Consider the following 26,939-nt stretch of genomic DNA (forward strand, 5'->3'; position numbering starts at 1 on the left):
TATAAATGCTACAAGTTTGTAATAATCTTTTGGCCCTTTACTACGACTCAAGAGTACTAACTGCTTTCGGCATATTGTTTCAGAAACATGGCTCCAAAGACAATATGTATCCCAACTAACAGCGTTTCCCGTGTTCTATAGGATTTGCTCCTAAGTTTTCATTTAATAAGGCAGTTCAAAATGGTCCTTTACAAATAGTATTTTGATAGCTTATAAATGAAAAGTTACTCCATGCTTGATTCTTAATAAGTTCTGGTTTAAGTATCAAAGATTCAAGTATTTCAACACTTAGAGAATTTTCGAATAAGTAAAAATCATACTAAGCCCGAAGATTTATATATATACTCCGCCACCTAGCACAACTCCTAAATTTCAAAATTCTGACTAAGTCCAGAAATCAAAATTTTGCACATAGCTCAATCATAGATTATTCCAACCCAAGTGTTTTACTAAAGAGAGGCGGACATGGAGGTGCCGGTGTGCTGGTATTCTCTAGGGCCTCTAGAGTGTCAACCAGTGCGAGTGTCCTTATAGGGCGGCGACCAATGGCCACAAATATGCTAGCATTCTCTAGGGCCTCTAGAGTGTCGGCTAGTGCAACTGCTCGTACACGAGGCTCTCAATTGCATTTGTGTCGTGCCTTTCAGTCCCTATCTCTTCAAACGCCTCATAGTCCTAACCTTGCTCTCAAATAGTATCACAGGTTTTGGTAAATCCGATTTTGCCATAGCTACAATTATTCGATTTTGGTAAAAATACCTGCCTTAGGCGGTTCGGGTACGGTAAGGAAAAAAAAGAAAAAATTATGAAGTAAAATTTTTCTAAGATACAACCGGTAAGTTGCACCATTGTGTGTGCGAAATGGGGCGTTTGTCCATATTTAGGTATGGAGACCGCTCTTCTATGAGTACTACTAAAACCTAATTTTAATGCAATACACATAGACACTCTCATCGTCGGTTCGTTTGTTTAGAATGCTTAACCCTCTATTCCCACAAGAATAATACGAATTTGGTTGAGCTGGTGGAAGCTCAACAAAAGACCCACGCGAAGTATTATGTTGCTTTAACCTAAGAATAAATGGTTGGTTTTGATATTCGATCAGAATTATATAAGTATATTAAGTATTAAGGAAGGAAAATGTTTTTATAAAGTGTATTTATATCACAAGTGCATAAGTTAAGTATGGAAATATTTACAGGATAAGTGTTAAAATTATAAGTAGAGTAGGACAGAAATGTGCCCTAAGTCCCAAGCAGTGAATTGTGCTAAGTGTTAGAGTTCTAACATAAGGCCTGAGCTCAATTCATGCTAAGTACTAAGGGGCCTAAATTTAAACTACAATGCATGCCAAACAACTAAGTCATTACCTTTTTAAAGCCAGAAAGAGAAGTTGATGGTAGGAGAGTTAGTAAATAACTGAATAAATTCAAGAGGTACATGCTATAACATTAGCTCTGGACCAGGATTTTAGTGTTTGTCTGTGCAATTAAATATCTGTGTGTTAATATGTGACGTAAATCAGGCATAGTTGTAGGCATACATATATGTACTGGATGTTTATATGATTACATTAACTATAAACATAATATCTTTAATAAACATATACTATTAGCAAATCACATACAGATTACCATGAATAGGCTTTCGTTACCCATATATGGTGTCATATAGGTAGAAACAGGCCTATGAATGCATAAATTGATACAAATAATGCCTTGGGCCTAGCTAAAGTAATTGTGTCTTGCCCCTGAGTGCTACTAGTTAATTGCAGGGCACGTGTCAATCAAAGGTTCATAATATGATCTATATAGTGTTGATTTTATATCAAGCATAGATAGATAGTTGTGGATGCGAAGCATTTCTGTAAAAGTCTCATATGTACGTTCAAAGAATTTGAAAATTGAGGATCGCATCTCCAGGAATCACCATGCAAAATTTGAAATCGATAGGACAATTCTAACATGCCTAAATTAACGAAAAAAGCTATCCGTTACGGACGTACGGACGGACGGACGGACCGACCCTAATTATAGAAAAGCTTCGCTTTTAAAAAAGCTTCGCTTTTAATAAAAGAGTATAAAAGCAACTAAAAGTCTGAGTAACAATTTATTATTCCAACTAAATAAACTGACTTTTATGTTGGCATTAAATTGCTCACAATAGTAGCTAACACGGTTTATATCTAACCTTTTATAACCTTTTAGTTCATGGAATTACACATATAAGAATGTGTATAATAGAAAGTTTTAGAAGGTAGCTTTTTTGCTAAATAAAGGTTACTTAAAAACCTAAGTATATACAAGGAGTGATTTTAAAACTTTTATTTAAATTTTCACCATTAAAAAAGATTTGTCTACTTTTTGATCATTTTTATTAATGTTAGAAATATTAGCTTTCTTGATTCTTTTTTTCTTGATTAAAATTATAACAAATAATTTTTCAGTATGGCTTCGGAACCGATTATTATCATCTGGATTACTACTGGTTCTTAACCATACTGAAAAAATCATTTATATCATCGTATTACAGATATTTTCCCACGAATATTTAAAAAAACCATAGTACGTGATTATCATGTAGTAAATGCTCGTGAACCCGGTATTAGTGTCGGACTGATTATGACGTAACAAAAAAAATTAGCCAATGAGAGGCTACTATGAATTTTACCATTGGTCAATAATGTCCTCTCATTGGCTATTTTTTTTTGTTACGTCATAATCAGTCCGACACTAATACCGGGTTCAATGCTCGTTGGCAAAAGTTTTCTTACCAAAAACCTTGTATATCTATAATAGGAGACGAGTAAATCGCATTTCCCCAAACGAGGGATGGGTAGACAAAGTAAGTTATAGAGTAGCTCTGCTAAAAATTAATATCTATTAATATTCTTTTTACATTTCAGGGTTCAACAAGCGGACAAGACCTATTGGACAGCATCTACAAATACCTGAATCTTATTGAAACAGCATACTTTGGTCTAAGATATCAAGATAATACTAATCAAACGGTAAGCTTATTATTTTTACCCGCAACTGTGGCGTATCACTTGCATCGTTGTCGGGAAGGTGAAAGGTTCAAATCCCTGCCCAACTTCGCATCACAATTAAAGTCGTTTGAAATAGTTATTACTGCTGATATGTCAGGTGCGCGACATAAATAGTTAGAGTAGGGGGGAATCCCTTGGTCAAAAACAGGCACAACTCATTATAAAGGATTAAGTAAGAATTAGTTCAAAGATGAGAGAAACATAGAAATGTACCAGAATTTGCATAAAGATGTATTTTCTAAATATTTATCATTTAACAATCTGGTAAAAAAATATTTCTGGACCACTTTCAATTTGAGGGAAAATGCTGACTTTTTTTTCAAACTTTTGTATTCATTTCAACCTTTTTCTAATCCGTTTGTAAGTGTGTAAATATTTCTTTTTAATCCTACACACCAGTGCATGTTTTGTATGAAAAAGTATATCACTCAGCGGGATGCCGCACAACAATTTTTTGCTCTTTCTGTATGGTTTAATATTGCTGTTTAACACTAGAATTTCAGCTGTAAATGTGTGGTTGTTATAATGAGAATATTATATTTTGAAACTGCCTTAAAGACTCGTGTTTGATATATCTAGAAACTTGGATTTCACTAAAAAAGGAGGGTGGTATTATTCTTCAAAAAATATACAGAACTGATTTTTTTATATAAATAATAATTTATATTAGTTTTTGCTTCCTTATCAACCTGTTATAAAAGTCTTTTATGCCCTATGAAGTAGCGAAAGTACATGTATGGAGGGTGGATTTGGGTCCAGGGGGTGGGGGGGGGGGGGGGCATGTAGGGTGCTGGGATAAACCTAATAGATAAAGCCTTTGGTTATAACAAATCTGGTGATGCAAAAGTTATGAAAGAGGACTAGTCTAAACACATAAAAACAGTACATGGGGAATTCAATACAGACGAACATTTGTCTATTGTAGAGTGGAGTTGTTTTTATTTGATAGTAAAACTATAATAGCTATAAATTCATCTCAAATAAAATCATCGTCTCTATTGTCTTATTCAAAGCTAAGCTTTTTATAATTTTGGGTGTTTTTGCCCGTCTGTATACTTTATACTTGTCAAAGTCATCCTATCAAATTAAGACCTTACATGGATTTCTGTAAGAAGGAGGTAATGTTTTTAAAAATCTCCAAAAAGTTTTAATCAATTAAATCATGTAATTAACTTTTTGATACCTTGCTTGTGATTAAAATGATAATCATTAGGACGATTAGGCAAAATTTCATTGAATTTTTATGGCACATCTAAATAATATGTTGCCACTTTATATTTGTCAATGTTCGTTTGTTCGACTGGCTGATTTGTTAATCTTCGCTGTTATAGATGTTGTCATTCTAGTTTAAATGCTTTCTTGTAGAGAGTTAAATTCTAAAGTTGAATACAATAGAAGGAAGAATAATAGACTGGATGACAAATGGTTCTAACTTCCACAGACACAGAATTGAATTGAGTGTGTCCACTTCAATTGTAAAGACAGACGACTTATTTCAAAACTTCTCATAACAGTTTTAATATTCTAATTTCTTATGCCCTCGAAATAAATCTATCTTTAACTGCTTTAAAACTGCTTCGCCCCTTGCTTTAGATATGACAGAGAGTGGGGGATCCTCTATATTTGTTGTACTTTGAAGAAAAAAATATTAGTTGTTATATTCCTTCTGAGAAGCACAACCTAACCGGGTCAGCGGTTACTGAGATCTTAAACTGAAAGACAGGCATTGTACTACTGTGCATTATAGATAGCACCAGGCGACGTTATTTTACAAAATTGAAAATGGAAGCATTACCTACTGACAGACCGACCTATAGAATACCTTTGCTATTTTCAAATAATAACATGCTTAAATTTTCTTCGTTTTTTTTTGAAAAAGTTTAACACAAATATGTATGACATCAGCTAATCAACTATTTTTTAGAAGATTTTTCCATGTTTTTGATTATATCTCAAGGCAAAACTATGTGATACTTTTTCAAACAAAGCATGATAGATAGAAAGAAAAAGGAGATAGATTGATACTAAAAAAAAAGATAAATTGATAATATACACTTGCAGATTTTGTTGTATGATTTTTAAATTTATAGTCAATCAGTATTTATCTATTTCTAACATTTATGTGGCACAAGAGGCTTTAATTAACATTTGATTTTATTTCTAAAGATAACAAAGATGACAATATCCATCTAAAAACAAAATTCGCCCTTTTAATTGAGCAAAAGTGCTTGATAAAATATTTAAATTCATATACTTGCCTTAGGTATATCTAAAGTCAGATCTAAAGTTTAGCCTAATTGTAATAGAAACCTTCATTTTGAATATCATATCCATAGGATGTATATTATGTTTTAAAAAATCAACATAATTTAAATTGACATATTGATCATCTGAACTCGATAAAATTACCAAATCTACAACATGCATAAATTTACTATCCGTTACTTACAAAAGACTTGCGGACACTTAGTTTAGAAAAGCTTCATTATTTTAAAAAATATTACTTCTTTTGTTTTAAATTTTGTAAAGATTTCTCTCTTGTAAAAAGATTGGCAGCTTAATATAAAATAATTTAGATGACAAATTGTTTCCTAACCTAAATGTAAAATTAAAATAAACATGGATGACAACACAAAATTCCTCTTAAGGCTCGGTACCCGTTTGAAAAAAGGGTTTGCAATATCTGGGTCATGTTTAGAAATTCAGTTGATTTTTAAAATGGTAAAGGATGATTTACCTGAGGCTTACAGGTGGCTGACGAGCCCTGATTCCTCCAATTAACTCTTAGCAAACTAAAACACAATCGTTATTTCGCATGAATCTCACAAGATTTTCCGTATAATTATAAGCAAAGAAAAAAAGTGTGGAACCCTCCATGCAAATAAATTTTACAAATGACACAAATAATGTGCAAATATTCGAAATCAAGTGTCTCTACCATGAAACGAGCAATTTTAAAATAGCATTGCTACAATTCTATGACAAGCCTTAATGTAGCCCATAGCATATTAAGCACTTGTGCTGTCATACCCACTCTTAAATAATTTAGAAAAAAAAATCAAGATAGTTTCTTTACTGACTTCTCATGTACGTGCAGTAATGACATTTCTTCCTTTCGCCTATTAACATGAAATTATCAAGAAATCAGGTCAGTCTTTTTTGAGATAATCCTATTATATAAAGAAGTCAACGTCTTTTGTCTGTCTCGAAGGATCTCGCTAACCGCTGAACCGAAATTGTTCTCCTTTACAGTGAAGCTTCTTATAAGTCCTGGGAAGGTTTTAAACTATTTTTGAAGAGGGTTTTTTTCCCCCCCTTCCCCCAAAAAAATATTTTTAACTCTTTTGAAACTCAAATTTAAAATGGGATGAGGTCGACTTTTAACCCTCCTACCAGTGCCCCTAGAGGCTTTTAGGGGTGTAGCCGCTAGTATCTACACAAAGCAAAACTTACTACCTCATAATAGGAATGAATATAACCAATAATTATAAATTGAAAAAAATAAAAATATGCTAATTGTTGTTAATAAAGCTTTCAGTATTAAATAAACATAAAAAAAATTGCATACTGCAATGTTGTTCAGTTTGTTCATGCAAATGTTTTGATGATCAATAGTTGAATTGATTTAATAAACATTTTGTCTGTTCCTTACAGCTAATCCAATTGTAAACATATTTTATATGAGGATCGTTTTAAAAAGGGGGTTATAAGATTTCTAAATAAAACAAGATAGTAGGTTATTTTAGGCTATTTTCCTACTTTCCCTCTTCCTTCGAATACAGAGCTCCTAGATGCTAGGGGAGCTGCCGTTAGTATATTATAAAGGAAATAGTCACATTTTAAATTTCTAATACTTTACATCAAATTAGGACACACTAATGGTCACACATTTTTTGTATGAATCAACATAAGAACAAGGAAACAGATGTTTGCAAGTTTTTATTTTCCGTTCATTTGTTTGAAAAGCATAATTAAGATGTTAGCGATTTATATTTCGTTGCCTTCAAAATCAGTTTTATGTTATCAATATGTTTTTATATCAAAATGCAAGAAATATAGCTCATATTTTTTTTTCTCTTAAAACTTTTTTTACTTTTTTCATATTTTAAATATGGTATTTCATCCAAATCGAAGACAAAAAAGATGTTTTAAAAAAAACCTTCCTATTAATTGTATAGGGCTTACAATTTACAGATAAGATCTCGGAAGCCCCCGGAAAGTCAAATTTCTACGTCGTTTGTGTATTCTAGGCTTCTTTCAGGGGTAAGCTGACCCGAATTAAAAAGCAATAAAAAACAAAATTGTAAGTATATTTGTTTCAAAACTGTATAAATACAGAATACTGTTTAGGACATATTACATGTTTACATGTTTCGCTAATTATGTCTGTTTTTACATATATTAACATATAATTGTTGTCCTTCGCTGTTTATAGTTGTTGTCCCTTGTTTAAAATTACTAAACCCAGAACCATTTCATTATGCAATCTGCATTTTCCTGGATATTTTGTCTACGGTAGTCCATAAGTGTACAGCTTTACAGTACATTGTTTCTATTTGTTAAAGCAACACGTATGATAAAAGAAAAAGATTCTTTTTAAAGTAAAATGCTTATATTTCAATCAAAATCTATATTTTTTTTTTATTTTTACCGATCCACTTCATTATGCAAATCAAACGAAAATCAATGGAAAAACGTTTGTTTTGCACTTTTCTCCACTTTTACAAATTGATGTTGATAAAATAACAATTTTTAAAGGGATTTATGCATTAATTATAATGAAAAACAGTTTAAGGTTGATTTTAATGATTTTTCTAAATAAGAAATAATTGAAAAAAAGAAATTCTATCCCTATCACTTTAGAGGACAGCTACCGACCCCCAGTCTACCGATGAACCTAAATACATGTTAAAGATAAAAATTACCCTGAAAAGTATACAATAATGTTTTTGATGTGTTAAAAAAAATCCATTTTAAAATCTTGATTTTGAGGATGATGGCCTTTAAGATGCTCTTACTGGTGGTGAAGGTGAACTAAATGTTATCTAAGAACATGACCATTACAACAACTTGTCTATTAACCTATGTACCATTTTTTGTAGTCATAGCAGCCTCCAGTGGAGCCTTTCAACATAAAATATAACCATTATCTAAAAACTACATTATTTACTTTATAAATTTTAGTAATTAAAATTGCAATTTGTTTCTTTTTGATTATTGCTTGACTGGAGGCTGCTATGACTACAAAAATTGGACCATAGTTCAATATATAAGTTTTCATCATGGGCATGCACTTTGATAACATTTAGCTCACCATCACCACCAGTAAGAGCATCTTAAAGGCCATCATCCTCAAAATCAAGATTTTAAAATGGATTTTTTTAACACATCAAAAAACATTTTTGTATACTTTTCAGGCTAATTTTTATTTTTAACATGTATTTAGGTTCATCCATAAGACTGGGGGTCGGCAGCTGTCCTCTAAAGTGATAGGGATAGAATTTCTGTTTTTCAATTTTTTCTTATTTAGAAAAATCATCAAAATCTACCTTAAACTGTTTTTCGTTATAATTAATGCATAAATCCCTTAAAAAATTGTTATTTTATCAGAATCAATTTTTAAAAGTGGAGAAAAGTGCAAAACAAACGTTTTCCCATTGATTTTCTTTTGATTTGCATAATGAAGTGGATCGGTAAAAAATATAAAAAAATAGATTTTGATTGAAATATAAGCATTTTACTTTAAACAGAATCGTTTTCTTTTATCATACGTGTTGCTTTAACAAATAGAAACAATGTACTGTAAAGCTGTACACTTATGGACTACCGTAGACAAGATATCCAGGAAAATAAAGATTGCATAATGAAGTGGTTCTGGGTTTATATAAATAGGACCAAGCTTAATGATAAATTACACATTTTTGAACGATGTATAAATCAGTAAATTTACCTTAAAACCATCCCGGAACCATAAATTGTAAGAAAATTTATAATTTGTACATTGAAAACCCCATGCAGGGCAGTGGCTAGCAGACACACAAGTCTAAAAACGACAAAAATATGTTAAACTATCCCTTTTTGAACAGCTGGAGCAGATAATGATACTTTTCTTAAAAACTACGTCTTTGGTAATCTGCAATTATTAGTGTAAAAAAGTTATGTAGATTTATTTAAGAACAATTGGTTTTTTCACTTTAAATATTTTGTTTCTGCTTAATTTTTAAAACTATTTTAACCTTTTATTTACTCTAATATGATATTAATTGTTATTATTTGCTAAGGTTTAAAATGTAGTTTGGTGCCAAAAATATTTGGTTGTGGCTTACCAAAAACAATTGACAAATTTTTCAAATTTTAACTGTTGGGAATATGATAAATTTTATCTAGTCATCTTTATTTTGATATTTCATTACATTTAATATGAAAGTAAAGATATCTTTTTATTTTAGTAATTAGTCCAACAAATGTTAATCAATTTAAAACTTATTGTTTAACTTTTGATTCCATCTAACCCACAGTGTCCCTTATTGGTAGTGTAAACCGAAAAGACATTTTTCATTTTAATTCAATACTTTCTTTCACACGACAAAATACACCGTGAAGATAGTAAAAAGTAAATGAGGCAAATAGAAAATTTATGTTCATGTTAGAATTATTCAGCTGTTGAATTTATTAATACTTTAAGACTTTTCATATTAAGCTGCCAATTTTAAAAGCATATAAAAATATGAATATTCTCCTTTATGTTTAATCTATGATGGCTGCTAAACAAATCTATAAGCTGATTCCAAAGACGTCCAAGGGTGTGGGTAAATTTATGTTTACCCCCCTATAAATAAAAAGCTTGGACATAAAACAATGGTATTGATCAGCTTATTTTCAGTTTTTTTGTATCTTCGATCGAGCTCCAGTTTCCTTGATTAATTTACCTCTCCTTTAGCCCGTAGAAAATGATGTCATATACAGTTTTATTTTTGGTCTTAAAGAAAATAAAAATAAACAGGAATCTAAGGGGATAAGACAATGAACGATAAATTGATATACATTCCCAATGATGATAAACAAAATTACCCCTTCTAGAGATTACAATTGGTAGTTTAAACGTTTGGACACTCAGCTTAGTGAACCAGCTATCCAAAATTTAATGGCCCCAATGTTGTTAAGCTAGCGAATAGAAAACATTATTTTAAAACTTTGGGACTAGTGTAATTAACAGTCCCTGAAAAATAAATCTATCTTATTTTTATCTTAAATTTAAAAGAAAAAATTAGCTTATTTAAGAATTGCTGCATTTTTAGAATCGACAGTAAAGCATATTTGTGTGTGATGTTATACATGCTAACAAGCAGTTGATAGTGATAGAGTTGCTATGCTACTCACAACAGACATATGGTAGATATATATAAGTGAAAGAATCAATTGTTTTTGGCAACTTTAGTTCTGTGATAAAATTTTATACCCTTCTTCCCACGCATAAGTGATAATTAGTATTATTATTTCTCATATGAGCGTAGCTCCTCTATATTTACTCCTTTGTATTTAGGTTCGCTTGTTACACATGTAATGACCCAGGGGCGTCCAAGCTTTTTATTTTGGGGGGGGTAAAAATTTTTTAGGGGGGGGGTAATTCGTTTTTGGGGGGGGGGGGGTAAAATGGCGCGCGAAGCGCGCCGCAAATTTTTTTTACCCCCCCCAAAATTTTTACCCCGGGGGTAAAATTTTCTTGGGGGGGGTAATTACCCCCCTGAAATCTGTTGGCAGGGGTAAATTTAGTTTACCCCCCCCAAAATTTACCCCCGGGGTAAAATTTTTGGGGGGGGTAATTAAAATTTTATTAAATGTTTAGTATTAAAAATGCGCGCGAAGGGCGCAAAAAATTTTTTATTAGAGATTTTTTATTTGGGGGGGGGTATTTACCCCCCCCCAAAATTGTTTGGGGGGGTAAATACCCCCTCCTCAATGGTTGGGGGTGCCTACGGCACCCCCAGGGTAGGGGTAAATTTTAAATGGGGGGGGTAATCGCCCCATTACCCCCCCCCCCTTGGACGTCTATGTAATGACCGTAGTTATTTTTTAAAATTAAGATAATTTGTTATTATAGACCTGCTGAATTGTCTTATCGATTTTGACTTTAGCATGTTGATTCCTATAATAGTTTGGTACAATTTATAATTATTTATTTATGTATATTGTATAATGTATTTATCTAATTTTTGAATATATTTCTACGGATTTTATTTAGAATTCTAGATTTTGTATGAGTAACTTTTTTATCTGATTTGTTTAGTTTCGCTTTTATGGATGTAGTCATCCTTGTTACTTTTGTATTTAGGGTAGGAAATAATTTGTCATCTAAATAATTTTCTATTTTGCTGCCAATCTTAATTGCCATGCAGAGAGAAAATTTTGTTCAAGTTTCTTTTTCTTATTTAAAAAGCATATTTGTGAAAGAATTTCAAACAATAAAATCTCTTTTCCAGTATGGCTTCGAAACCGATAAATGACGGCTGGATTAGAACCGGTTCTTAGCTTTACTGAAAAATCATGTTTAGCATCGTATTACAGATAATTTTTAATGAATATCAAAAAAATCATAAGATTAATACCAGTTTTGTTAGACCGAGCATTTGGCCCCTTCAACGCTAACTAAACTGGTTTTAATCATACAATTTTTCATGTTAAAAACCGCGGAAAGCTGTCTATAATATGATGCGATATATAACAATCCTAAAATGTGTTATTGATTAATATTTGTATTATATTTCAGCACTGGTTGGACCCAAACAAGAAAGTAGTGAAGCAAATTAAAGGTAATTACAAATGGAACATTGACATTTTTACAACAAACTGTCCCTGACAACAAACAAAAATTAGCTTAGTTGTTAGTGTTATTATGTTAAGAAGTATAAATCTCTGTCAAATTCATAGACATATCTAAAGTTATAAATGCATTATTTTTGAGTTTAAGTTAATTGAAAGCATACATTAAAAAAAACAATGATTTGTACCCCCCCCCCTCTTCCCCATCCGAGAATAATTTATAAATAAGGGTTGTTTTGAGTAAATGATTAGTAGGTTTATCAATTGGGGGTGATAAGTAAAAATCAAAGGATCTCTGAAATTGATGAGAGGGTTAAGTTTTACTTTTTAGTGAAGCTTAGTTTAGCTTAATTTAGGCCTTAACACTCATGCAACCCTTCAGTCAATAAAAAGGCCCCTAACAGAGGTTAAGGATTATCCTATAATACAAAGTAACAAGCTTTTTTATGTAGCGAAGGATCTCGCTATTTTTTTCTGTAGCGAAGGATCTCGCTTATTGCTGAACCGATATGGTTCTTCTTTGCAGTAAAGCCTCTTATAGGCTCTGAGATGGTTTAAGGCTATTTAATTTAAAAAAAATAGGTCTGGGTATAGTTTTAGGCTATTTTTTCTGCCCTAAGAATATAGAGCCCCTAGATGCTAGGGGCGCAGCCGCTAGTATTTATATAATCTATCATAAAACTATGTTTTTAGGAGATTATTCATATTTTTAAGAATTTTTGTGCAAAAATACGGTTGGAAACAAATCATATGAATCATGTTTAACATTCTATGCAAAGAGGGAGATAGATATTCTGATAATTAAATCTATTTCAACTTTATGGATCTTGGCAGGGCTCGGCAGCCTCCTGTCGGCTGCGTGTAAGACTTAGTGTAATAGTTATATTTTTTCAGCAGGATGTCTTAACCTGTTCCAAAACAGAAAAATTATCTTTTTCGAAATGTATATTTTTGCACACAATCAGACTTAAATTTAAGGCTATTGCGCGTGTGTGGCGCGACTGCCGACCTCGGGATCTTTACTATTACTATAAGCTGCTTCACATTAAACAATATCACCAGTACACGTTAAAATTAATTAGATTAAAATCTCTGAAAATATTTCACTATTCCTTATATTTTACTAACATGATCTGGTTCCAAAAATTAATCTTTGTAAAACTAAAATCACATGAACTTTACTAATTTATGTTTGAATTTTGCATACAAAATTACCCTTTTTGTAGATCAGTATTACTAATTTAGAATTTTAAACAAAATCAAAATTAAATAAAAGTACCCCAGGCTTTTATGCTAACGAATAAGATGATGTGTTTATAAAATTTTTTCGTACTTTGTACATATTATGAAAATGCGTAAGTAGCCACCTTATTTTGCGTAGAGTACAACAATTTTTTGCATCAACTGTAGTAACGGACCCCAAGATATGGCGGTTGGCTTACTTCACTACTTTATAAGAAACTAGCGGATTCGCCCCTAGCCTCTAGGGGCTTTGCAAACTTCACATACATGGCCGAAAACTGGTACTAAACCAGCGGATATTGATTTGTTTCGAAGCCATATTAAAAAAAAATATTTTTCCTCCATGTTAAAGTGTCTGAGATCTGTTTTTAGGGGGTGGGGGGGGGGGGGGGTGATGTAACCAACATCTGCACGCATTTTGTTTCAAAAAAACAGTTATTCGGTAAGCTATAAACATTTAAAGCTTGAAAAATTAAATTGTGGCGAAGATTGATTTATCGGCCTTGTTAATCAAGATTCGCGAATTTATTATTTTATTCAATCCAATCCTCTCAAAACTATTTTTTTTTGTCTTAAATTGAAATATTTGACTAATTGAGGTCTTTTGCTGGAATTTGATTTTTACATTTATCAATATTTGATATATAATTTTATGCATGCTTAATAAAATAATCTTGGTAATTGGTCTTTTGTTTAGTTTTTAGATAGCAATTTATTTTATTTCGTTATCAAAAGTGAAGTTTTCTATAATTAGGATAGGTTCATCCGTCCGTAACGGATAGCGCTTTTCGTTAGAATTGTCCTATTGATTTCAATCTTTACATGATGATTCCTATTACATTTAGGTACGATTAAGGAAGCGTAGCAACTATATAATCGTTACTTGAAAGTCCACAACTTCATTTAAAACTTGCTGCTTTAAAACTTTTTTTAATAACTTTTATATGATTTAAAAACAATATATAATCTTGCACGTCCCTGTTTTGAACTATTTGTTTTTATGTATCATTATCCTTGAAATTAAAGTTTAGAAAATCAATTTACTTTATTTTATAAACGAAACAATTAATCTTTACATCCTAAATCAATTTTTCCCTGTTTCCCTTTTTTTTATTAAAGATTTGAAAATCTTCATGATGTACTTTTTTGCGCATTTCCTTTAAAAACACAACAAATCGATTATTTTCATTGTAACGAACGAATTAAGTGTAGTATCTACGCAGTCTTGAATCTTTGTTATGTTTTTGTGTCATAATAAGAAGTCTACACATTACAGAATATTTATTTGCATTCGGTATTTTTATTAGTAGTATTGTAATTTACGTTATTGTCTTCTAATACTAGATGTTGCGCCCTAGCATCTAGGGGCTCGGCATTTAGAGGGGTAATAAGAACAAAGCCAATTTATTGCTAGATCAAAAATAGAAAAACCTTAAACCATTCCAAGACTTATGTGAAGCTTCCATAAAATTAGAACTCAATTAGTTCAGTAGTTATTTAGATCTTAAGCCTCAGATAAAACCTAACTACTTTATAAAATAGGATATTTGTATTATAAAACAATCTAATTGCTAATCATTTACTAATCTTCCTTTAACCTACCCCTGTAACCATGATAAAAAAAGATATTTGTAATTCTGTTTCTGTATAAGGTTGATAGTTCATCACCTTCTATCATTAAACAAGAATGACAACATCCGTGAGGAGGGAAGCAAACATATATGGAAGCAATATTTATAATATAGTATTGCAATAATTGTGTCTTTAACGACAGACAAAAGACAAAAATAAAAAGTTAATGTAGCTTTTCAATTGTTCTGCATTTAGCTTAGGAAAATTTAAGGCGAAAAAGTCCTTTTATTGTGTTAAATAATCGCTATTGCTCGAAGAAAACTAAAGTTTTATTAAAGGTAGTGACGTACACGAATAACTACACAGCAGCTGCAAGAATAAAGATCATTAAACTAACATTTTGATGTATAAACTCAACGAAAATAAAAATTTTCATTAAATCAAAAAGAACTGATACATTTCAAACACATAAAATTGGTTTAGTCTGTGTATATCTAGCTTTCTTTAAATTTGTAAACTGTTTTTGAGTCATTTAAAAATAATTTTGTTCCTCTATTTTCTCCCAATGATCATAAGCTCCTCAATGCCAAATTTAATACATAAAGCTAATAAATCTAGCATTGTCTTATCCCCAAATCCCTGGTATATTTGTTAAATTATCTTAGAATTGGCGCTATTATGCAATTATTGATTTGACACACATTTTCCAGTATGGCTTCGAAACCGATTAATATATACTGGATTAGAACCGGTTCCATACTGAAAAATCATGCATCGTATCGTATGTGTACAAAATGCGTATTTTCTTTTCTGTTTTTGATGCGTCTGACGCCCTGGACGAATTGTTAGACATACCTTATACCTTACTAATAGAGAAGCTTCGATAATAATAAAATATTTTTATTCCATATACTTATCTTTTTAACATTTTTAATCTAAGGTCTGTGTTTAATGTTGTGGTCCCAAAATGGTTTTATTATCTTTTTCTCATTTTGCTGCACATTAGAATAAATATTAGTAAAAATATTTTAAAATTAAAGCAGACTATTATGGGTTGATTTTGCGTTTCATTCAAGAGATATGTTTTGCCTTTTATCATCAGTTTTGTTTAATGGATGTTTGGTAAGATGTTACAACAAAAACTGTGGAAAGCTGTAAAGATAAATTTAATATTTATCGTCCTCCCCTCCATAAAAAAAGGAACCATGAAAATTTTGTTGATAAAAAAAACCTTTTTTTTTATCATTTTCATAATTTTGATATCTTTCTTTGAATTGAGTATGTGTGTGTTTCATTCTCCAACTCACATTCATATTTTTCATTCATTTATTCATAATCTTTTTTACTTTTTTTATTATCCTAAATATTGTCTTGAGAATTGTGTTTTTTTGTCTATTTTTCTTCTATAACTAAAAAAATACTTTTATCTTAGCTTTTACATCTTAGCGACTAGACTGTTATAATATTTCCGATAATATTTGCTTATTTGAGACCTAATTGAAAGTGGGAACAAGGTTCACCCGGCCCGTGGGTAGAGTTGCATATATAGCTCCTGCCCCCTCTATTCTGTTAACTTAATGATATGACATTCGAGATTTCCCCCTGAAAGATACCCATCTATAAATTGATTAGACCCTAGCAACCTTATTCATTCAACTAAAACTGATTATTATAATCGTTTTAAATCTTTAATTTACCCCTTCTTCATTTTCATAATTTCTTCTCTCTATTCTAGAACTCATCTTCTATAATACAATGTAGAACGATGTCTGTTTGTCTGTTTGTTTGTCTGTTTGTTTGTTTGTCTAGTTGTTTGTAGCGGAGGATCTCGCTAACCTTTGAACCGATCGGGTTCTCCTTTACAGGGTAGCTTCTCATAGGTCCCGGGAAGGTTTATAACTATTTTCATTGGGGGTGGGACACCCCCAACCCCCCCAAAAAAATGAAAAAAAAACTCCAAAAAATAATTTTCTTTTTAAAACTAAAATTAAAATAGCGGGGTCGACTATCCCCCCCCCAAAGAAAATTTTTAAAAAATTTTTCTTTTAAATCTAAAATACGAAAAAACAAAAAACTAAAAAAAAAATCTTTTAAATCTTACATACGAAAAAACGCAGAGCCCCTAGAGGTTAGGGGTGAAGCCGCTAGTATTATATTAAGTAAGTAAATTTTTTTAGTCTGAAGCTTAAGATTTTGATAACTACTGAACTGTTTTAGGTAAACTTTTTGGTAAACTTCACATAGGTCCTGTGATGGTTTAAGGCTATTTATTTATTTAGATATAAGTCTTGGAAAGGTTTTATGTTTTTTTTTCATCGCTCTTATTTCAAATATAGAACCCCTAGATGCTAAAGGCGCATCCGATATTATTATAAAAGGAAGAACCATACAAATTGTCTTTCTCTTTATTGTTTATGGTATAAATAATCTTCACGATTTTTTTGGGTGTGCATTCATTTCAACATAGTTATCACATTGTAATCTCATAAATAACCAATATTTTCCCAAACTAATCCTTTTTCTTCAGCACAACCATGATAAGTAAACTCGCCCTTTAATTTTATTGCTATTTATTTCTTTGGTGTGAATATGAAACAGTGTGGGCGATGTGATACTATGCTGAAGTGCACGCACACCTTTTATCGTGAACATTTCCCTAATTTCACCTGTTTTATCTTCCGTTTGTTTTGTTTACAAGTCGTTTCAAATAATAATGGCTTTCAACATGATATTTGTGTCCTTATTTTAAGCTTGACGTTAAGTTTTGGCACAAATTCTGAAATCACCAAAACGTTTTTTACACCCCCCTTAAACTAAAGGCGATCGGGGAGTAGGGTGGTGTGAGCTTTAGAGGGGTGCATGAAAAACAATAAATTTTAAAATAAATTGCTGTCGAATGTCAGTAGAATATACACAAGAAATGAGAAACAATATGTCTGAAAATCATATAATATACTGAAATATAGTGATTTATACAGTCAGACTTACATCAAAAGGAGTGTAGAGCGGTTTAGGTGGATCAGACCTTCTTTACGCCTCTGGCTGTATGCTTTGGTTGACAGAACTTTAGATGAGTTATAAAGTATTTGCTAAACACTTGTATTGTCTCTAAACCTGTTAATTCTCCTATGTTATTGTAAATCAATCTTTTGTAAAAAATCTAGATTTTCTACGTTTACGGTTTGTTCCAATTTGTGTCAAATTTTATCTGGCAGGCCTTGTCCGCAGTTTTAACAGGGATATAGATAATATTCATCTTAATACATTTAATTTCTAGTTTTTAAAATGTTTAGGGTTACCAACTAATGTAAATTCATCCGTCATTGCATCAATAATTTTGTTAAATATGAATTCAATTAAGTTTAGTTTAAACGTCAAAAAATGACATAAAAAAGTAAAGTTGACAAAATACAGAAAGGTTAAATTTTTTTTGAGAAAAACTATAACTTCAAAACCCCAAACCCATATCTAAACTATCATGATGTCAAATTTTATTTTAAAAAACTAGAAATGAGGTAATTTCGTAATGCCTTATCCCTGCATCCTTCTCTCGTCTGTCCGTCCCTCGGACACATATCAAAATTGAGGAAGATTAATCCTGGGAAACTTATGGCAGGCAAAAAGTGTTTTTAAAATCCTGCAAAAAACTTCATGAAATAATATCTTATACAGTTTTACATATCTGATAATAGCAATTCATGTACATAAAACGAAACAATGAATAACAATGTGTTTATTTGATTTTACTGATCTGATATTTATGCGAAGTTGCAAGAACACCCAAGCAAAAGTATTTATTTTTCAGATAGAAAAAAATCATTAATGTTGATCTTTACTTCCGCTTCTCTATTTTATTCTTCATTCATAGAAAATTTCGCAGATTTTATTTTAAATTGTTTAGCAGATTATTTACTTAGAGAAATGCCCTTTTTTATTTCCAGTTTTTTTTAACAGAAGAATGTTATTTTTAGCTGAATTCAATGTTATTGATATCCTAACATGCCCGAAAATGTTCGCAATCTACTATTTTAATGATTTCATGCTAACTTAGATTTTATTCATTTTTAAAATTTTCATGTTTGGTATATTATTCTTTAGTAACAGAATTATTGTATACTTTTATTGGACAAACAATGATAAAACATCCATAAAAAAGCTAAGCTTTAAAACCAGAAGGAAGGACAAACAAATATTTTTTAGAGTTTCAGAACTTAAAGCAGAACAGCTAGTAATTTGTAAGTTTAAACAAAATTAAATGCTACAGTAAGAGGGCATACTTTAATTTTTATGATATGATTACAGAGATGCCTCTCCTTTAACATTGTACCCAGGAATAAGGTATAACCAACAAGCAAAATAAATCTAAAATAATATTTGGGGGGAAAATGGAGAGGTCGTCAATTTTACGATGTGTTGCCCCCCAACGACAGCTGAAAAACACGTATAGGTTTCGTGATTTTCTTCCGAATTAATTTCATTATTGGTATGAGCTGCATTGTACCTTGTTGTCCTTGGATTCATTATTTCAAAACCTATTTGTTTTTTTAATGTCATACTCCTGACAACTATTGTGCAGTGCAGACTAAGTATGATAAACTGAAAACAGATTATGGAACACAATACATTTTAACCTTTTTTTAGTCTAAACATAAATACATGATTTGGTGTTCTTAAAAAGCAATTATAGGAAAATATATTTTTTACAAATAAGTCTTGGTTGAACTTTCACAGTTAGGTAGTGATTGAATAGTTATTTCTCGCATCGTATTATAAACGGCTTTTAGCCGGTGCCTTCGGCACCCCGGGGCTAAAAAAAAATAGTTTTAATCTTATGATTGTACATTTTTATTTTCGTAGAAAGCTGGATATAATACGATGCTAGACATAGTTTTTTCGTATGGATGAGAACCGGTTCCTATCCACCGGATTCGAATGAATACGAGAATAGTTATTTCTCGTATCGTATTATAAACGGCTTTCCGCGGATATAGAATGTACAATTATAAGATTAAAACTAGTTTTTAGCCCCGAGGTGCCGGAGGCACCGGCTAAAAAAACTGGTTTTAATCTTATGATTGTACATTTCTATTTTCGTAGAAAACTGGATATAATACGATGCTAGACATAGTTTTTTCGTATGGATGAGAACCGGTTCCTATCCACCGGATTCTAATAAATACGAGAAAAGAAATTACCCATTTTTTCTTGGTTTAAAAAAATAAGTTTAATTGATATTTGTTATAAACTTAAATTGTTAGCCTATTAATAAAGTAATATTTTGTTAAATTTCTGAATAGAATGCATGGACATTATGTGTAGGTTTTATTCATAGATTAAAACCTAAAGATAGGCATCTGAGATTATTCTTAAGTCATTGTAAACAGAGATGGAGGGGACGGTAAATTATATTTCTCATAAAGATAACTTACAGTGCCCTCCCTTTCTGAAAAAAAATTATATTAGTAAATTATATTTGCCACAAACATATAATTATAAAAAATACTAAAAACCACTAAGGGCTAAATAATCAATATTTTATTTTTGTTCAGGTGTCTCCCCCATAACCCTGTATCTTGGAGTGAAGTTCTACGCAGCAGATCCATGCAAATTAGTGGAAGAAATCACTAGGAAATTAATAACTTGGATCATATGGTTTCTTCATACTTTTCTATACTAATGTTTTATCACCGAAATGCTTTATTCTGTGAAATATATAAAATTTAATCCTATTAAATAATATTTATCTTATATTATTAACAGTTGCTTCGACCCTAGCCTTTAGGGTGGCTTGAGTGAAATATGGAAAATAGCCTAAAACAAAACCAGTAATTTAAAAAAATTCTGTTAGAAGTATAACACATTCGGAGAAGCGATTTTCGAGATTTTTATCTAAATTATTTGTTTTTAAATTGACCTTATACTTATGCCTATATAGATAAAAATAAACTATCTAAATAAAGAAACAAATGATCAATAGTCAAGTTATTATTTTGAAATTAGATATCAGTTTTTCCTTCAAGTAAAGCTAGATATTCTACAAGGTCGTCTTCCAGTGACTACTGATTTAGCAGTAGAGTTAGCTGCCCTAGCACTTCAATGTAAGTAAAAATGTATATTATTAATTACTAAACAATGATTTAGTTATTTATCGCATTGTATTATGGACAGCTTTTCATCATCAGATAAAATCAACTTTATTAATTTTAGGTTTTTATTCTAATATTCTTGGAAAATTGTCTGTATTACGACGCTTTACAGGATTTTCAGTATGGCCTAAAACCGGTTCTAATCTAGTTTCGAGGCCAAACTGGAAAATGTTTAATTATGATTATGAATTGGTGACTTGTGTGAAATTCAGGTTATTCTTAGTTGAATAATAACAGAGATGAAAATAATTTTGGTTTATTAAGCTAAATATTTTACAAAGTCGTAATCCGATGACCTCTGATTTAGACCTTAGATAAATAAATTACATAGTGGTGAATATATCTGATATTTGAGCAATTTTAGTTTTATGAAAATATGGAAATAAAGGGGGAGGTCATTTTCTAGTAAAATCCGTAAAGGCGTGTGTGTTATAAGGCCTAAAAATAGTAGTAGAACGATAAGGTGCTCTATATATTTGTATTCCCTATTGAATAGAACAATAGGGAGCACCTTAATCGTTCTACTACTATTTTTAGGCCTTAAAACACACACACCTTTACACACATTTACGGAATTTACTAGAAAATGACCTCCCCCTTATTAGTTTTTTCTATCCTATATTTTTTTATCAAAAGTAAAAAAGAAAGGGTGATTAACATAAAATAAAATTTATAACATATCAAAGGTAGAACAAGAATTCTATTATCTTTCTAATTTAATAGTTATTTATCGCATTGCATTATAGACACAAAACAGCTTTCTGCGAATAGTAAAAGTACAAATTTTAACACTCATTCCAGTAAAGTTAGCCCGTGAATGCTCAGGCTAACAAAACTGTTATTAATAATATCATTTTATTTTATTATTCGTAGAAAATTGTCCATAAAGAGTCGAATCGTATACGATTCGACTCTTCAGTATGGCTGAGAACCGGTTATAATCCAACAAATATTAATCAGTTTCTATGCCATACTACTGGAAAATGTATTTTATTTCAGCTGAGCTTGGCGACTATGACCCAAACTTACACAACAGTGGCTATGTCTCAGAATTTAGGTAAACAATATTTAATGTAGAATATGCGTCGTGGATATATGGACAGGGAGAATTTGTCGTCCATTTAGGTTGCTTACATCAACCTTATTTGTTGGACTGTTCTTTCATGCAGTAGAAGGGGAGGGGAGTATCTTCGGTGTATATGAAAATCTGGGTCAACATCCAAGAAATTATATATCGATTAATATTCATGTCGACAAGAACAGGTATTATCCATGAGTGATTTATGTCAAAATAAATTTAATTCTGCAACACCAGGGATAAGCAAAACCCGTTATATACAAATCACATTAGAATTAATAACAAATAATTTTAATCAACAAAAAGAGTAATTTTTACAACATCGTAAGTTCCGTAAACAATTCTCTGATGAGGAAAAACCTAAAAAGAGTTTTTTTTATGAGCAATTTACTAGTTTTTTTTTATTTATTTGTTTTTTTTATAGATTTTTTGCTAGTCAGTCAGAGGACATAGAATTGAAAATAGAGGAGAGCCATAAAAAGTTGACCGGACTTCAGCCGGCCCAAGCAGAAAACAGGTAGAATTATAAAATTTTAATCAGTGACGTGCGAAAAAGTGATGTAGGAGGGTATCAAATTCAATACTCCCATAAAGAAAGATATTACTATTAGCTTACTTTTTAACCACATTAAGGCTACTTGCCCTCCAGGTAAATCGCAACTTATTCTAATTTTTAAGCATATCAAAGACATAAAAGTTGTTTCAACTGGTATCAATCTTTTGATTTTTATTTTTATATTCGTGTAAAATTGTCTTTAATTCGATGCTATTCATGATTTTTAAATATGACTGAGAACCGACTAATATTAATCGGTTCAAGGCGTAACATTAATAACATAGTATAAAAAATATTTTTTTTAGATAAGGTTTCGTGATTTTTACACCAACATTTAGATTTCATTAAAACAACTAGTGATTTTCCTAAAATATTGAAATTTTATCCTTATTCTTAAAGCTTTTTAATATTTCCGCCGTCCTCATATTTTACAAACAAACCTACAAAAGCTGAATGACGATTTGCCCTTTTACATAGATACATACTTAGTGACTTTGCCCATCTTACAGACTAATTATGTTTATATCTGAGACACCATCCCTCCCCACAGTAATGTTTGGAATAATTATTTCTTCTCATTAGGTTGACTTAACCTCCGATCCCCCCCCCCCCCGGCCCCCTCTCCTTCATTCTGAAAAGCCTATGACATGCCCTACTTATACAAAATTACGAGATTTTTATTGACATACTTGAAAAAAACATCAAGGAATAGAAGCAGTAGTTGTCAAATTTTCCTGCTTAAACAGTTAGGGAGTTGAATCCATTTTTATAGAAGCAGAAATATAATCTATGATTATGGTTTGGACCCTCTAAAACTGTAATCTACCTTTCCACTTTCCCCTCTCTTGGTGAAGATATCTTCAACGCCGTTACGATTTTTGAAATGTAAGATTCTACTTTCCCTTCTCTTGGTGAAGATATCTTCAACGCCGATACGATTTTTGAAATGTAAGATTCCACTTTCCCCTCTCTTGGTGAAGATATCTTCAACGCCGATACGATTTTTGAAATTTAAGATTCCACTTTTGCCTCTCTTGGTTAAGATATCTTCAACAAGAGAGACAAAAGTGGAATCTTATATTTCAAAAATCGTATCGGCGTTGAAGATATCTTCAACAAGAGAGGGGAAAGTGGAAGGGTAGATTACAGTTTTAGAGGGTCCAAACCATAATCATAGATTATATTTCTGCTTCTATAAAAATGGATTCAACTCCCTAACTGTTTAAGCAGGAAAATTTGACAACTACTGCTTCTATTCCTTGATGTTTTTTTCAAGTATGTCAATAAAAATCTCGTAATTTTGTATAAGTAGGGCATGTCATAGGCTTTTCAGAATGAAGGAGAGGGGGCCGGGGGGGGGGGGGATCGGAGGTTAAGTCAACCTAATGAGAAGAAATAATTATTCCAAACATTACTGTGGGGAGGGATGGTGTCTCAGATATAAACATAATTAGTCTGTAAGATGGGCAAAGTCACTAAGTATGTATCTATGTAAAATCATAGATTATATTTCTGCTTCTATAAAAATGGATTCAACTCCCTAACTGTTAAATATTTAGAATTAACCGGCAATGTTTTCTTTTTTTTCATTTGAAATTCTACCCGCATAAGACTTGTAAAACGTTTTATAAAGTTCTTACAAATGAAATAACAGAAAACATGGTTTTCCTTCACGGGTTCAAGCTGCGTTAATTCCAGTGGGAAAAAACCTGGATTTTGGGATGTGATAGAAATATATTCTCGAGCTAATAAGATTTTGCAATAGAATGTAAATAAAGGTTTGGATAAGAAAAATGCAGTTGTTTATGTGCAGAATTTATGAGTAGGGTGGCTGAGTGACTTTTCTTTAGTTGTTTATGTGCAGAATTTATGAGTAGGGTGGCTGAGTGACTTTTCTTTAGTTGTTTATGTGCAGAATTCATTAGTAGGGTGGCTGAGTGATTTCTCTTTAGTTGTTTATGTGCAGAATTTATTAGTAGGGTGGCTGCATGAGTGATTTCTCTTTAGTTGTTTATGTGCAGAATTTATTAGTAGGGTGGCTGAGTGATTTCTCTTTAATTGTTTATGTGCAGAATTTATGAGTAGGGTGGCTGAGTGATTTCTCTTTAGTTGTTTATGTGCAGAATTTTGAGTAGGGTGGCTGAGTGATTTTTCTTTAGTTGTTTATGTAAAATCGTTTGGGGGGTAATCGCCCCATTACCCCCCCCCCCTTGGACGTCTATGAGTAGGGTGGCTGAGTGATTTTTCTTTAATTGTTTATGTGCAGAATTTATGAGTAGGGTGGCTGAGTGCTTTTTCTTTAATTGTTTATGCGCAGAATTTTGAGTAGGGTGGCTGAGTGATTTTTCTTTAGTTGTTTATGTGCAAAATTTTGAGTAGGGTGGATGAGTGATTTTCCTTTAGTTGTTTATGTGCAGAATTTACGAGTAATGTGGCTGAGTGATATTTAAATTAGGTGTTTAGTTGCAGAATTTTTAAATAGGGTGGCTGAGTGATTTTTCTTAAGTTGTTTAGGTGTCAATTTATCAAGTAAATAAATATATTCCCATGTAATGTACTAGTTTAGATTTAAAACAAACATCTACTAAAATAAGAAAACAAATATACACACTTTATTATTGGCCCAAGTAAAGAAAAATCAACGCATCTACCCTACTGATTTAGGTTTGCAATATCATGCACCAACGAAAGTAAACAAACTTACACACAAACTTAGAAATACATGAATAAGCAATGGTTTTAGGTACAATACCTGCCTTTGAACTTTTTATTTAAAACAATCAGTTTTAGCGAAAAATAAATTTCACTTATGACACATGGCCTTAATAATTTTTAAAAAAGATTATAGAATTATTGTTTGTCTGTCCTTCCAGATGAAGCTTGAAATCGGTAACCGGTGGACCGATTAGGCACTGCTTTTCAGGGAATATTCCTACTACTTATATCATTCTGTTAGGCTACTTTAGGGGTTAGGGAGGGAGTTGGCACCCTCATTGTTAAAAATTAGACCTCCAATAGTCCTTCTTTTGATATTTAAGGGAAAAATTCCAAACATTCTAGTATATTAATTGAACACATATTCTCATATTCAAGGAAAGATCCTTTTATCTTCTATTGGGCTATCCATGTATCCTGATATAAAAATGCACTAAAAATATTCTTTTTTCAATGTTTGTAAATTAAGATTGAGGAATATTGAAAAGAGAATATACAATATACTTTACATATGCGTGCAATTTAAATGTGCACACATTACTGCAAAATATACAATATGGCATAGAATATAAATCTCCATATATTATTGCAGCATATCACTTATTGGACAGTTTGTTCATCAAGTAGAAGGGGAGGGGATGAGGTTAAGTTTTAGCATGTGGGACCCCCCGTATTGTCATTTAGCCAGCAACAAGTTTCACCTCATTAGAGCACATGATATTCTGGTGTAACATGCAAGTAATAATAAATCCATTTTAGTAATTCTACTAAACTTTTAGGCATGTTTTGGATGAATTTTCGAACCTAGTAATAGTGTCTAACTTTTTATCTTCGTGACGTAACAAAAATCCATCTCTTTTTTAGGGGTTTCCTTTTCCACCTCCCCTCTCATCCTTCGATTTTTGTTACGTCACAAAGATAAAAAGTTAGACACTAATACTAGGTTCGAATTTTCACTATAAATCAATGCACAAAATTTGACATTTAAACAGCAAAATGCTTAAGTTTATATTTAGTCAAACTTAATAGTTATGGTAACATTCACTTAATTTATTAAATCACAAATATCAATTACAAATAATGGGATGAATAATGAAAAATATCTAAGGACATGATATTAATTTAGATTTTTCACCTTCAGGGTGGGGGATAGGTACAAGTACAAGTACAAGTAGGTAAAATTCGGATAGGGATAGCATTCATGAAAAAAATCATAAACCCAATAGCAAAGGCTAATAACTATTGGGACAATGTTCAATAACATACACACCTCCCCCTCCTTAAATTATTTAAACGAGTTCTTTAAACGGATATTTAAAAAAAATTTGAATTTATATTGAAGCATGATTTGGTTCTATAAAGCAACAATACCCAAACGTTTACTTCAATAACTATTATCTACATGAGGGGAAATTATGTTTATCATATTAGGGGTCTACATGCAGCCATTTATCCACTATTGCCCTAACCCTAGAATTGTAAAGTAATTTTTTTAGAGTGATTATTCTTATCCCATCAAATAAATCTGCGAAACCTTAAAATTTCATTTTTTGTAACCTATAGACTTTATATCATATATGAAGTAATATGTGTTCTTTTTGTCTTCGTTTTTTTTAAAGAAAATTATTTATTATGTAAAGTTAAAAGAAGTTGTATCAACTTTTTTTTTTATAGCTAGCCGGTTCTTTTAGTAAGTAGTAGATGTAAAATTTTTCATAGAATTCAGATATGCAATCGTTTTTTTTTGTAGACCTCTTATTT

At 31.4% G+C, this 26,939-nt stretch overlaps 1 protein-coding gene across 1 annotated transcript in view; it reads left to right on the plus strand.

The window, feature by feature from the left end:
- The window catches only part of LOC145304221 (uncharacterized), a 134,502-nt gene that overhangs the window by 66,581 nt on the left and 40,982 nt on the right, over nt 1-26,939 (plus strand). The window contains exons 2-7 of the mRNA XM_080146061.1: nt 2,906-3,010; nt 11,817-11,859; nt 20,233-20,308; nt 20,681-20,781; nt 21,829-21,886; nt 22,332-22,424. Of these exons, the coding sequence (XP_080002187.1) occupies nt 2,906-3,010; nt 11,817-11,859; nt 20,233-20,308; nt 20,681-20,781; nt 21,829-21,886; nt 22,332-22,424 (476 nt within the window). The remainder of the gene's footprint in view (nt 1-2,905; nt 3,011-11,816; nt 11,860-20,232; nt 20,309-20,680; nt 20,782-21,828; nt 21,887-22,331; nt 22,425-26,939) is intronic.

The sequence above is a fragment of the Acartia tonsa genome, chromosome 2, assembly GCF_053477335.1.
Source record: "Acartia tonsa isolate MP-2025a chromosome 2, ASM5347733v1, whole genome shotgun sequence".
NCBI classification, from domain to species: Eukaryota; Metazoa; Arthropoda; class Copepoda; order Calanoida; family Acartiidae; genus Acartia; species Acartia tonsa.